The sequence below is a fragment of the Cotesia typhae genome, unplaced genomic scaffold, assembly GCF_013202065.1.
Source record: "Cotesia typhae breed Kobodo isofemale line unplaced genomic scaffold, CoteBio_Ctyphae contig_22, whole genome shotgun sequence".
NCBI lineage: Eukaryota > Metazoa > Arthropoda > Insecta > Hymenoptera > Braconidae > Cotesia > Cotesia typhae.
Window position 1 is genome coordinate 6,237,049 of NW_027423728.1, and position 13,473 is coordinate 6,250,521.

The 13,473-nt window shown below is 30.2% G+C and overlaps 1 protein-coding gene across 1 annotated transcript in view; it reads left to right on the forward strand.

Annotated features, from left to right (window-relative positions):
• Positions 1–13,473, forward strand: part of LOC141524097 (uncharacterized) — a 34,131-nt gene that overhangs the window by 13,870 nt on the left and 6,788 nt on the right. The window contains exons 3-8 of the mRNA XM_074237748.1: positions 8,926–9,073; positions 9,182–9,243; positions 9,312–9,567; positions 10,338–10,638; positions 10,783–10,940; positions 11,420–11,639. Of these exons, the coding sequence (XP_074093849.1) occupies positions 8,926–9,073; positions 9,182–9,243; positions 9,312–9,567; positions 10,338–10,638; positions 10,783–10,940; positions 11,420–11,639 (1,145 nt within the window). The remainder of the gene's footprint in view (positions 1–8,925; positions 9,074–9,181; positions 9,244–9,311; positions 9,568–10,337; positions 10,639–10,782; positions 10,941–11,419; positions 11,640–13,473) is intronic.

Genomic DNA, 13,473 nt, shown 5'->3' on the forward strand with positions numbered 1-13,473 from the left:
CATTGTTGTTAAGCAATAAATCAATACTTTCACCACGATAAAGCTTTGACATGAAAATGATCTTTAATAAAACAATATTTGAATAATATTCGGCATCGATTGAGCTCGGGTGCCCACAAAAGGTCATGTTAGATCCGTCTTCAGTAAGTAGCGCTGTAAAAATTGGCAAAGTGCAGGCAGCCAAGCTAAAAATTATCCAAGAAGAGGAAAATCGTGAGGATGAGCATATCTATCGTCAGTGTAAGAGGTCAACAGGAATTACAACAACCAAAGTAAAGCTTTCAACGCCCTACAGCATTACAGATTGACCTTTCAAAATCTAGCGGAACACACTCACCGAGATTACATGCCCACGCGATACACGAAGGTCAGAGTTCACCGGGTCAAATCAAACAAGAACTTTTTCTCAATACTTTCAATTCACGTGTACAACATACAGTCTTGATATTTATTGTAATATTATTATGATTATTATCAATATCTTACACGATAGAAAATTAACGAAGCTTGATAGCGAATTGCTGGTGTAATTAATAATTTAAAAGGCATGACGTTGATCACAGACTGACAACGGGTTGGCAAACAAGATCCATTGTTGCGCACAGTACGTTATATTGAAATTACAAAGGGTGTTGACGTTACGCAAAAGGGTACACGTAGGAGCGTAGTGGTGTGGCGTCGTCTGTGCAGACTGTACTGCACTCATACATTATATGTTGTATGTTGAGTAAGAGAAAGGGTAAGCATGTGGATGTGAGCCCCTAGCTCTAGTGAAGAGGAAGCTCCAGTAGAGTAGAGTTAAGTATAGAATCAACGCGACATGAATGATGACGACACTCTCCGTTCAGTTAGCAAAATGCTAATTAATTGCTTAATTAGTAGCCTAGGCGTCGTACATCGAATAACGACGTCGCGACGTTGTACACCTACATGTGTTACTCCTGTTATAATATTACACATATTTATGTATGTTATAAGTTAGAAAATTTTACTATAACCCTGATTTTATAGATTATTATTATTACTATCCTTATTAATTAATTTTAAAAAATTAATTAGTATGCAGGTAAATAATATTTAAATCAATCTAATTCACAGTTTTGCGTATTTTTCTTTTGATTAATTTTTTTAACAATAATACTAGAAAAAATTTTTGATTAACTAAAATTAAAAAAAAAATATATTTGTTCAAAAATCAAGAAAAAAATCATTGGTACAAAAAATTACATTAGTCGGTCTAAATATTTTAAATTTATACAATAATTAACTATTTAATTGTTTGAATATTATTATTATTATTATTATTATTATTATTATTATTGTTATTGTTATTGCTTATTTTTTTTTTATTAAATACGATATTGATGAAAAATATTTAATCAATGTGATATATAATTAAAGACTTAATATTTTAATTATTTATCAGTAAATAAATGAAAATGTTACGCATGCGATAACTTGATAGTATGCATAATTTATCAAGTAATTTCATAATTAAAATAATTCATGCATTTTTTAAAATTCAATACATAAATTTAACAACACTTTATAACTCTTGAATTTTTGTTTTAACATTTAAAATTTTTTGGTATGCAAAATTTAATTCGTATGTAAATATTATAGACAATTATACATCGCAGAAATTTTTATTTTATTTTATTATCAAAATTAATATTTATAAACTGAAAGGGATTTAATATGCACTACATCCCTAAGCTAATAATAAATTTGTATTTTATAAAAAATAAAAAAATATGTAAAATAAAACCAATATTCACAAACGTCAAAATACTCTGCATATTTAAATCAATTATCAAAGTTACAAGTAACTTGATTGAAAATCTTCATCAATAAAAAAAAAAGAAGGTAGAAATAAAAAAGTTATTGGCTCAGCAGAAATTGAATCATATGGGAGTGTGCAGACGCGTTTGTCAGTAATAAAACGAACATATTTGAATATTCAACGAGTAAATCAAACGATATTTATCTCAAAATTACATAACTTCAAGCGAGAGTTTAAACGATCGATGAATTAATGGCGTACTACTAGTAGGTATAGGGTTGAGACCGTATATTCAACCATATTTATGCTCCGAGTCACTCGAATATGTTACCTAACGATGCATTAGATTATTACAATCGCGTGCTACCAGAAATTTTAACTTTATAATAATATTCCAATACAAATAATATTATTTATTAGTTTCAACTTAAAAAATTACCGAATTTATGCGCAATAAATAATTATTTTTAAAGTTGATTTGTTACGAAAGACAAATTAAGCCTTTTTTATAAACAATTGTACCTTTAATCATTCTTACTAATGATTATTAATTTCAAAAATTGAAAAAATAATAATTGTGAGATATTTTAAGATAAAAAAAAATTATATTTTTGTTTTAGAATTATTTAATTTGTATATTCTAATAATTTCTTTCTTTTTCAAACTGATCCTTTGAAAAATAAGATTTAAAAGTCTAAGCAGGGAAAATATTTTACCTAAAAAAAAAAAATTTAATAAGTACAGACAAAGAGGATTTGTATTGTTATTTTACAACAGTAAAGCTCAGAGTATATATAAAATGTATAACAATTTTGTCTACTTTTTTTTTATTTTGGAGAAAAGTCAATAGTACCCTTAGAATAACTATAAAACATGACGAGGATAAATTCCTCAGATAATTTTGCTAGCGTATACAAGAAATGAGAATTTACTTTTTTTTAGTTAAGTAGGTTACGTATTGAGAACGTTACGAAGCTTTTTTTCTATGATATACAATATATTATTGATGAAATATCTAATCATTCGACTTCACTGTATATTGTATACCTTTATTACGGAACAAATTAAACCCCGCATTTTATATAATACAAATACATATCATTAATATACAAAAACTTCTTGTCGGGGAAAAATCGAAGGTGCAATTAAAGGCTAATTTGATTTTTATTACTTCGTAAATACGGCTAAATTTATTCACAATGTATGATGTATAATGTAATGTATAGTACATAATCTTATACCAATCAATCAAGGTATGTACTCTATTTTGTACACACGATCATAAATTTATGGCTGGAGCTTCCGCTGGATAAAAGGGAATGATGCATCGTTTTTATCTGTTGATGTATGTTTAAATTTTTTTAATATTTTTTATGATATTCCATTTGCATATTTGCAGAAAAGTCCTTTTCTTCACACAAGACTTCACAGTCAGATATTGATGCTTTCTATTCTTTTCAAGAATAACTCTCTGGATGAAATGTGTAGAGGATAAAATTTTCAATTAAAATTTAAACCAGAAATCGAACTGACTTTTGTAGAAAAATTTATGGATCAAATCTTTATTTGAGTCTTCTTTAAGTTCAACATGATTTAGATGTTTAGATGATTTAGATCAGAAATTTTATAGGAACAAAAAAAGTCTTGATTGAAGAATAATATTCTTGATCTAAGAAAATCATTGTAAAGAGTTTTATCTTTTTTAATCAAGTTAATTTTTTTAATAATGTAGACTAATTCGATATTTTTAATTCTGCAGATCTCCAATAGTAAACATTAGAAAAAAAAAATTACTTGATGTGACAAAACTATTTTTACTATAAAGACAAAATTATTAAAAAAAAATTAAAATAAAAACGGTTTGATAAAAAAATTTCTCGTCTCTAAACTTCTTTTCTTTTGTGAAGAGAAATCATATTTTTTTTTAATTTTTAGTTCGTGAGGTAACTACTAGATGGACACGTGGCGTAGTTGTGCTCGCTTTTAAAATGACAAAACTTGAAAAAATTATCTAAAATTAATAGCGACAGAAATGAACAATATTCCATTGAAATCTAAGAACAAAATTATTTTGAAGAGAATTTTATATAGGTAGTCACGAATTTCTCGTCTTGAAGTACGTTTTTCTCATAAAGAATATCTACGTACTTGATTTTAAAATTAAAAAAATCCTTCATTGAATTGGTAAAATTCTTGAACAGTAAACTTTTTCTCTTCATTCTCTTTTCTTACATCAGCTCATGAATTTCTCAACTTAATTCGCCGCGAATATCTCAAAACAAAACCAAAATTTCCGAGATAATATTTCTCTGTAAGCAAGTAATTTTTTCATCATACATCCTAAAAACAAAGTGAGAAAAGGTAAGCGAATAGAAGCAGGCAACTCCAGATTTATCTCGGAACTTGTAAGAAGGTTTAATAGCTGGACCAGAAGGGCGACAGAGAAGGAGCACCCTATCCTGCTCTGGTGCCAGAAACGAGAAAGACTAACACGAAGACCGGAGACACACGATGGGGTGTGTCAGTATTAAGCCCAGGACGCAGGAGTATTAAATTTAAAGAGTAGGGAGACCGGCTCGGCTCGAGAGGGGCTGGGAAACGGTCCAGAGGGGTGACTTGGGCAAACGGCGGTTAGTGGAATGCCCGCAGGGTGGTCACCGCGCGGGTGTAACCTTGGCAACTCGCGAGCACCCCCTCTTCGCTTTTCACCCCTCGTTTTGCTCTGCACTAGTCTAATCCATTTCTTCCTCTTTACCCGCTTCGTCACTACTACTACTACTACTCATACTACTACTACTACTACTACTATTACTATTACTACTCCTGCTACTACTACCCCTGAAACTCCATCACTCGATCCCGTATCTAGACTCGAACCGACGTTTGCAAATTCAACTCCTTCCTCTTTCTCTTTTCCATCTCTAGCAAATTTTTTCCACAGTTTCTTTCTTCCTAACTTTTACTTTTTTTCCTTTTTTCCTCCATACCGAACCCCTTCCTCTTTCCAATTTTTCCCCTCAGACTCGCACTCATTTCCCGACTCCTCCGCCCCTGACACAAATCGACCAAAAGTAGAACGCGTTCATTTAAAAGTGTACTTTTTCACTCTATCTCTACTTTGTTTTTTACTCTCAATTCCTCATCTCATCTCCTCTTTCTGTTTGTCATTATTTAACTCTTTTTGTTTGTTTGTTTGTTTGTTTGTTTGTTCCCTCTACAAGGCAAGTGTGGCGCTTGCCGGTTGGTTAAAATGAAATTCTCGGTAAAATATATTGCCGGGATGATCTATATATATATATATATATATACAAAAATATATGTGTATATGGAGTGGATAATACTGAAACTCGATAGACCTTTTTCTCTATCTTTTGGCCAGTACATGTGTAACACACGTCCTTTTTACCGAGTGATGTTGTCCGAAAAGTCATTTGCAATTCCGTGTACCCGCCAAAGTGCCGGACACGTTCATGGAAATTCATGAATAATTGCTGGTTACACTCATTCTCATTACAAATGTACCCTACACGGACTGTATAGAGATGGGTGGTACGTAAAAATGGGATACATATTTATGAAAGTAGAGAAAATTTATTTCATTAGTTAAATATTGTGCTTTGTTTAATAAAAATTTTAATGCAATAAAAAAAATTGCTTGATTCAAGTAAAATAATCTTGGAAAAATTCGAGAATTTGCAAAATTTTTCGTGGGATATCTTTGTCAGAAATTGGGATACATACGTATATAGATAGCTATTTTAAGCAAAAATAAGTTGTCATAAAACTGGTTCAGGATGGGTAAGATATATCCTACTCTTGGACTAGATTCTTAGTTCAAGATTTTTTCTTGATTCAATAATTTTTTTTCTTGATTCAAGACAATTACCCTCTTCAAAATTGTTTACTTAGTTCAAGAATTTTTTTCTCGAATCAAGTCAATTTTTTTTTTTTCTTTTCAGTGTAATAATGGTGCAATTTCTCTATTTTCTAAATCATCAAAAATAAGATTAAAATAAATTTTAAGATGTTGCGAATCAAGCTACCTTTTTGATTCCTTTCTATTATTCTTAGAAATACTACGCAATAACCCTTACAAAAAATACAACAATCGCACAGTCACAATTTCTATTTCAAGAATCCAACGAAAAGACTTCGATTAATCATTCTACCGATAAAAAAAACAAGTAATCTAAAAATAAACTACGCAGTAGACTGCCAAAGGAACAAGAAACAGATAATATATCTCTTTCCATCAAGATTATAATCACTTACTAAAATATCCATGAGGGGTGAACTTGAGTGTTGTTTTGACGGGGTTGCTGGCTGACCTCAATGGTGCCTAACCGGTGAGTTCCCTATTATATATATGTATATAGGTTAAAACAAACTAAAACAAAACTACGTAATATCTACTTCGTCTATAAAATCCACTATATAAAATATAATAACTATAAATAAATCGCTGATTACGTATACCCACAGTCATAGTCATAGATATAGTCTATAGACGTAGCAAAAAAAAATAAAAAAGGGGTTGAGGGTTGGAGTAAGGGTTGGGGATGTATAGAGTCAGATAGAGTACGAGAGTGGAAGAGGGTGGCATTAGGTCGAGGTCACCAGGACGCGGAGACGATCGATGTAGCCTACCAACGGCACAAAACCATTTAAGCCCCTTCATACATATACATATATAAATTGGTATTATGTTGTTGATTGTGAGACTAGACCTGAATGTCGGTATAGTAGTGTCTCCTCACTCGCTTCCACTCTTTAATCTAAACTCCCTCCAGCCTTATCTTCACATTGTATCCAATCCACAGAGAATGTTTGTCTCTGTGTATAGTAAGTGACGTCGGTAACGTCTCCCTTCACTTTATCATGCCGAGCGGGGTATCACCACCAGCACCCGCATGTATGCTACCTACGTAACAATGTAGAAGATGTGGGTGTATTTTGTTGATGTATGTGTAGAGTTAAACTACTATTGTATCTACAACTAACTACCACGGCCTTTGCAAATCCTATCGCGGACACAACAGCACCCAACCCGGAGTTCTGCTATGTAAATTACGGCGGTTTTACCTACACTCTACTTTTACATTCAATCCTCTTTTGCTGACTGACAAATGCCTTTTTTGTTTTAATTTAATCTCCATATTTTATCGTTTTGTTCTATCATTCATCAGGTGATTTAGGTGGCACTTTTAATTATTTTTTTTTGAAGAGTCTTTTTAATTGATTAATTTAATGTTTATTTTGAAGTTGTTTTTTTTTTTTTTGGCAAATAATTATGTTTCAAATAACATTTTTTAAAAAAGAAAATTTTAAGTATTGATTTTCACAGTTTTAAATGTAATTTTACAATTTTTAAATTTACTTTTTACCGAGTTTGTAAAAATTCAATTTTCAAACTGTAATTTTTTTTTTTTTTTTTTTTTTTTAGGTAACTAGTTTTTATAAATTGAGCTTTCAACTGTATTTTTTTTTTTCCGTGTAAAATTTTTCTGCTCCTTCTGATTTTGTCACTTAACCAGCCAACCATGAATCATATAAAAAATATTATCAAATCTCCACGTTTTGAAGTCCTAGAAAGCTCTTCTGACTGTTTTCCCAATTGCGTCTATAGGTGACCGTATGTATATCAAACTTGTAAAAATTAAAAATGGCTTAACCGATTTGCATTACAAAAATAAAATTGAAAAAATTGATTTTTAAAAAAATTCTAAATGAATAAAAGCCCTTAATTGTTTTATAAATTATTTTATTCATGTGTTCTGAAAGAGGAAAATAAATCTAGAAATTTTTTCAATCTAAAAAGGCAGAATGTAGTAAACAAAAAAATATATTAAGAGAAATTGAGGGTAGACAAATTAGAAAGACAATGTCTACTTAACTTAACCCAGAGGCACTTTACGAAAACAAGAAATTTAATGCTGACAAAGTTCGCCCCAGTAAATGTACTACTGAAACATAATTACCAATTCTAGTTTAATTATTGTTAGTTAATGCTTCTCTCGCTCTTTCTCTCGCGGGACTAAAACATTTAGCCAACTTCATTTGCCTCTAACTTCACTTTAATATCGCACGTCTTTTGATATTCAAGGCCTGTGTATATGTATATTCATTTATGCCTAATTATTTTTATAAATGTCCTGGTCATCTGTTTATCTGTTTTAACCAGCTATAAGATTGTGTGTTACTGTCGAGCTCGAATTTTAAATTAATCCTCATGGTAATTGTATCATGCAAAAAAGTCCACCTCGACATGACGTAATTTTATTCCATTATCTTACTTAATATTTTGTTCGAGCTTTACCTGACTGTTTGTTTATTTTTTTCAAACAAGTTTAAAAAGCTTGAATGATTTGTGCACTCACTTTGACGTTAATTCATTAAAGTATAAAATTTACAAACGAGCTCAGAAAAAAAATTCACATAAAAAATTGCAATCAAAATTACGTAAGTAAATATAAGTTTTTTCATTTTTTGAATTGATATTTTTAATTCAGAGGTTTATAATTAATAATTACAAACATTTTTTTGGTTATAAAAAAATTTTAAGCAGTTTTTTTAATGTCATGAAGTTATAAAAATTAATTTCTTCATAAGTTGAGTCGGAACTCTTAAAATTTATAATTATTTTATTAAGGCGACTCAAAAAAAGTTTTAAGTCGAAGTTTTAAGCCGGATAAATATTTTTTAATAAAAATACAGCAGTAATAATTATTTAGTCGACTTTTATTAATTTCAAAGTGATTTATTTATAATCTTAAGTTTCTCAATTTGATAAAAAAAAAATTTTAAACTCTCAACTAATTAATTATACTAAAGTCGGCCGAAATTATTAAAGTAAGTTTTAATTTTCAGGATTTTTAAAAATGTTTAATTTTATTTTTATTAATTATAAAATTAATTTTTAGATCTCATCTTTTTCCGAGTTTCGTGTAAAAAATTTAGAAAACAAAAGTTTCTAAATTCTATTTAAGATTAGCAAAATTTTTTTTCAAAAGCTCGCTACTTTTTAAACTAATTTTAATTCATTTTTCTTTTAGAAGTTTAAGAATTAAATCAAAGCGAAATAAAGAATTTCCTTGACAAGAATGAGGTTTGAAGTTGTATTTTAATATATCACTCGTAACTAGAACTGGCGTCGCTAATTTTTTCGAGTCAGGTAACTTTTCCAGCGAAAAAGTATCTCAGAGGAAGTAGAACTGGGAGTGGTGACGGTGATGGTCGTAGAGGCACCTACCAAAGTGGTAATATCATCAGAAGGTCCGAGTGGAAACTTGGGTAATTAAAAATAATCCGGGTTGGTTGCATTGGCTCGTCTATAGACAGGAATAAAAGTTTTTCTGATAAAAAGTATTTTTTTTTTTTTTTTAACTGGTTTAATGACAGAAAAGAAGAAAAAAACGGAACGCCCCGGATTCTGAGAGTGATAAGACGACACAGTTGTAAAGGTTGTAAGTTTATTTTTATGACCTAAAGACAATTATTTTTAACAGCGGTGAATTTTCTTTATTTCCAGGCGATTATAAAGATAAATTTAAAGATCGAGACAAATCTCCATCAGTGTGTCTGGAAGAAGATAAAAGCAAGAGCAGTGTCGTTCTGCTACATCACGATAAAGACCAACACCAGGAACAAGAACAAGAACAAGAACTCTCTCTCTTCAATTTATCTTGTAAGCCAGGGAAAAATTACGTCAGAGTTTCCAAATCAGAACAGACTACTGTTACGGAACCTTTGCCTCCTCATAGACTGACTACGCCTCGAATATTTACGTATGTTTCTATACTGAAAGAAAATTTAACTTGATTCAAGAAAAAAATTCTTGAACGAAGAAAATCATTTTGAAAAATATTTTACAAAGCCAAAAAAACGTAGAAACTGGTGGTGTTATATCTGGGTACTAGTAGCGTGAAATAATGCAGTCGTAACATCAGTAAATAATAATTACATCGCGTTACAGACACCATAAGCATGGATTTTGACAAAATATACCATTGAAAAGGCACAAGTCGGTCAAAAAATTTTTTTCGGGAATTGACATATTTTTATTCTAAAAATATAATTGTGATAAAATAGATTTTTTTTTTTTTAATTAAATTTTTTTATCCACCCTCATAGTACTCGAGGTGAAACCTTATAGAAAAAAATTTTTCTCTTGAAATCAACGCAATTATAATCTAAAAGTACAATAATAGCCAAAAAAAATTCAAATTTTGGAACAAAAATTTTTTTTTTTAAATAAAAAAAATTTTATTTTCAAAAATATTTTTATTATATAAGTAAAAAAAATTTTTCTTGTAGTATTTTATACTTTTAGCTCATGATTACGTCGATTTGGAAAAAAAAAAAAAAATAAAAAATAAAATAAAAAAAAAAACAATTATTCCAAATGATATTGTTGATTAAAAATTTTGACTCTTGAGTCAAGTCAATTTTTTTTATCAGTGTACTGTTTAATTTTGGATGATTTTGCGAACATAATGTCAAACTATAAAGTTTTGAATTTTCCAAAGTTTCTACTAATTTCCAAAATAACTTCCAGAAAAGAAAGTACAGACCCATCTCCAAGACAACGACTACCCCGCCGTCGGAAAACTCGTCGCCGGTCTAGAGTAAAATACGAACCACTGAACGTGAACATAATCCAGCAGACCCCGGAATGCCGGACATGTAAATCAAACCCAAATGACCCGGCGTCGAATCAAATGGCCCTGCATCATCAGCCAATCAACCAGAAGCCCAGTCACAAATTAGACGACACCAAGCGGGTGTTCCCATTCAGGCCAACCCCCAGCGGGAATCTCAAAGTCATTCCCAACCAAGTGGTGTTCGAAACTAACAGGGTGAGCGTGCTGGTCGCAGATCCAAAACACACTAAAGTAAACGTGAAGGCTGAGCTGACCAAATTTGACCCTTCCTTTCAACAAGATCTGCAATCCCAATCAATTAAGTACTCCCAAGAATTTGAAGCTAGAAATTTCTTGCAGCAGGCGAAATCATCTCAGGCCAGTTCTGAATACATTCCACGCACTCAGCCGTACAGAGGAAAGCATCGGTGTCCTGAAATGGAGCTTAACAATCAAAATGGAGCTCAGCATCAGTCGAGAATTAATCACGAAAATCTCAATCAAGTTCCTCTTGCTTCGTAAGAGTAGTTTTATTCTTTTGCTTAATTTTAGGTTTAAACGGCTTCAAATTATTTTTTATCAGTTTTTAAAAATTTTATTCCTTCCAAAAAAAAAAAGTTCGTTTAAAATAAATTTTTTAAATTTCTGAGCCAAATCAATCCATAACTTTTTGAGTTACAGAACGAGCAGTTTATTATTAAACTTTAGATATATTGAAAAAAAAAAAATTAACTTGATTCAAGAAAAAAATTTTTAAACCTAGAAAATCATTTAGAAGAACATTATTGTCTTAAATTAATACAAAAAAGTCTTAGATCTGGTAAAATAAACTAAAATCAATAAAAATTTCTCTGTTCAAAAATTTTTCTATTCAAATCAAGTCAATGAAAAATTTTTTAATTATTTTCTCGATTCAAGATTTTTTTTTTTAATCAAGTTAGTTTTATTTTAATATAAAATTGAAAATTAATTTTTAGCCCTATTTTAACTTCCATAGATTAGGCTTTACAGCAGATCAACCGATCGATTGGGATAATATAACCTTGCCGGAAAAAAGCGATCTGTATTACGAACTGTCCAATCGTATCACCAGCTACAAGAACGCAGATTGCGCAATCAAGATCGGGAATGACGAATTTCACTGCCACTTGCTGGTTCTGCAGAGCTACAGCAGATTTTTCGACGAGAAAAACTCCAAGAATATTGATCTTACTGAAGTAAGTACCATTTCTTTAAATGATCATCAGAAACTGGGCCCATAATCTGGTGAAGTAGAATGAAGAAAGCCATTTTATCCCTTGCAATATTTATCGTTTATGTCGGGGAAAAATCCATAAATTGACCCTTCGGGACAAGTGACGTAAGCCGGGTTTATGCGAGCGGCAGTTGGCTCCCACGATGAACGATTCAACGAGGATCCTGAATGTTATGCCGTTAATTTAGTGTGCGCGTGTGTGTGGAGGATCACGGAATGGCTATCGAAGACTAAAGTGAACTGACTGGATATTATCAGAGGTCACTTTACGCATGGAGCAGTCATAATCATGCCAGTCGTACGAATTAGCTTGGTACTCAAGAGCATTCCAGTCTGAATTCTGGATGCAGAAAACCCTTTAGCATTAAACGCCCTCAAGGGATGCAGTTGTATAACAAGATGATTATGGTTGACTAATTGGTATGCGTATATTGTCAATCATTGATTATTGCTCTGAGAGAAAGGAAAATTATTGGCAAGATATAAAAAAAATTTCAATCAAATAAAAATTATTTTGATCAATTTTTCTGGAGAAAAAAAATTTATTTTCGATAATTATCAAGACGATTTTTATTTTTTGAGTCTGTTATGAAGATAAACTTTTGATGTTTTAAGAGCCCTTTTTATAAATAAGGTTGATAAAAAATTTTTTAGGGGTCATGCAGAATTTTTTTTTAACTTTTCAAATTTTTTTCTCGTCATTATATTACTTTCCTGTTTCTTTAAAAAATTTTTGTTTCTTTAAAAATTAAAATTTCACTATAACTTAGCCTTCTAAAGAAAGAATTACCCTTATCAAATAATAATTCCATTACTTAAATTTTAAATTATTCAAATACGGGAATAAAATTCACGGTAAATTAAAACTGTTGAAAGGTGGGATTTTTTAATAAAAAAGATTGCTCCACAAAGACTAGGATGTGGTTTTCTTTGTCCTTGATAAGGTCTTTTGTTATTTTGTTCGAAACGGATAAAAAGGAGTGTAGTGATGCTGATGATAGACGAGAGATGAAATGTGATACACATTTCCGGACAAAGTCAATAGAAAAACTGTTGGGTTAAACGACGAAGCTTGGAGAACAATATCCATCTAGTCAGCATGGATATTTTTTGACCCTCCGCCACGTGAAGCTAATCGACCTTCGGGTAAACAGCTTGCTATGGACTACACTATACTCTTCTCTTCTTTTTATCTTTTTACCACTTGACCCTTATCTTCGTATAAGTGTTGATGGAAAATAGGCAGCATTGAAAGCCGCTGTCGTCACTCGATAAACTAACACATGTCTATTTTTTTTTTTTTTTTTTTTTTTTTTTATGACGGAGTAGAAATCGTGAATATTGATTCCATGGGCTCGATTGATAAATTAAGTAAAAACGTACCTTGATAAAGTGCGTGGTAAAAATAATTATGATGATGTCTTTTATTACTAATGATATGTATGATAAATATTTACAACAGAACGAGAATAATAATAATAATAATAATAATAATAATAATAATAATAATAATAATAATAATAATAATAATAATAATAATAATAATAATAATAATATTATTATTATTATTATTGTGTGTGTATTATGTGTGTGTGTGTGTGTGTATTATTATTATTATTATTATTATTATTATTATTATTATTATTATTATTATTATTATTATTATTATTATTATTATTATTATTATTATTATTATTATTATTATTATTATTATTATTATTATTATTATTATTATTATTATTATTATTATTATTATTATTATTATTATTATTATTATTATTATTATTATTATTATT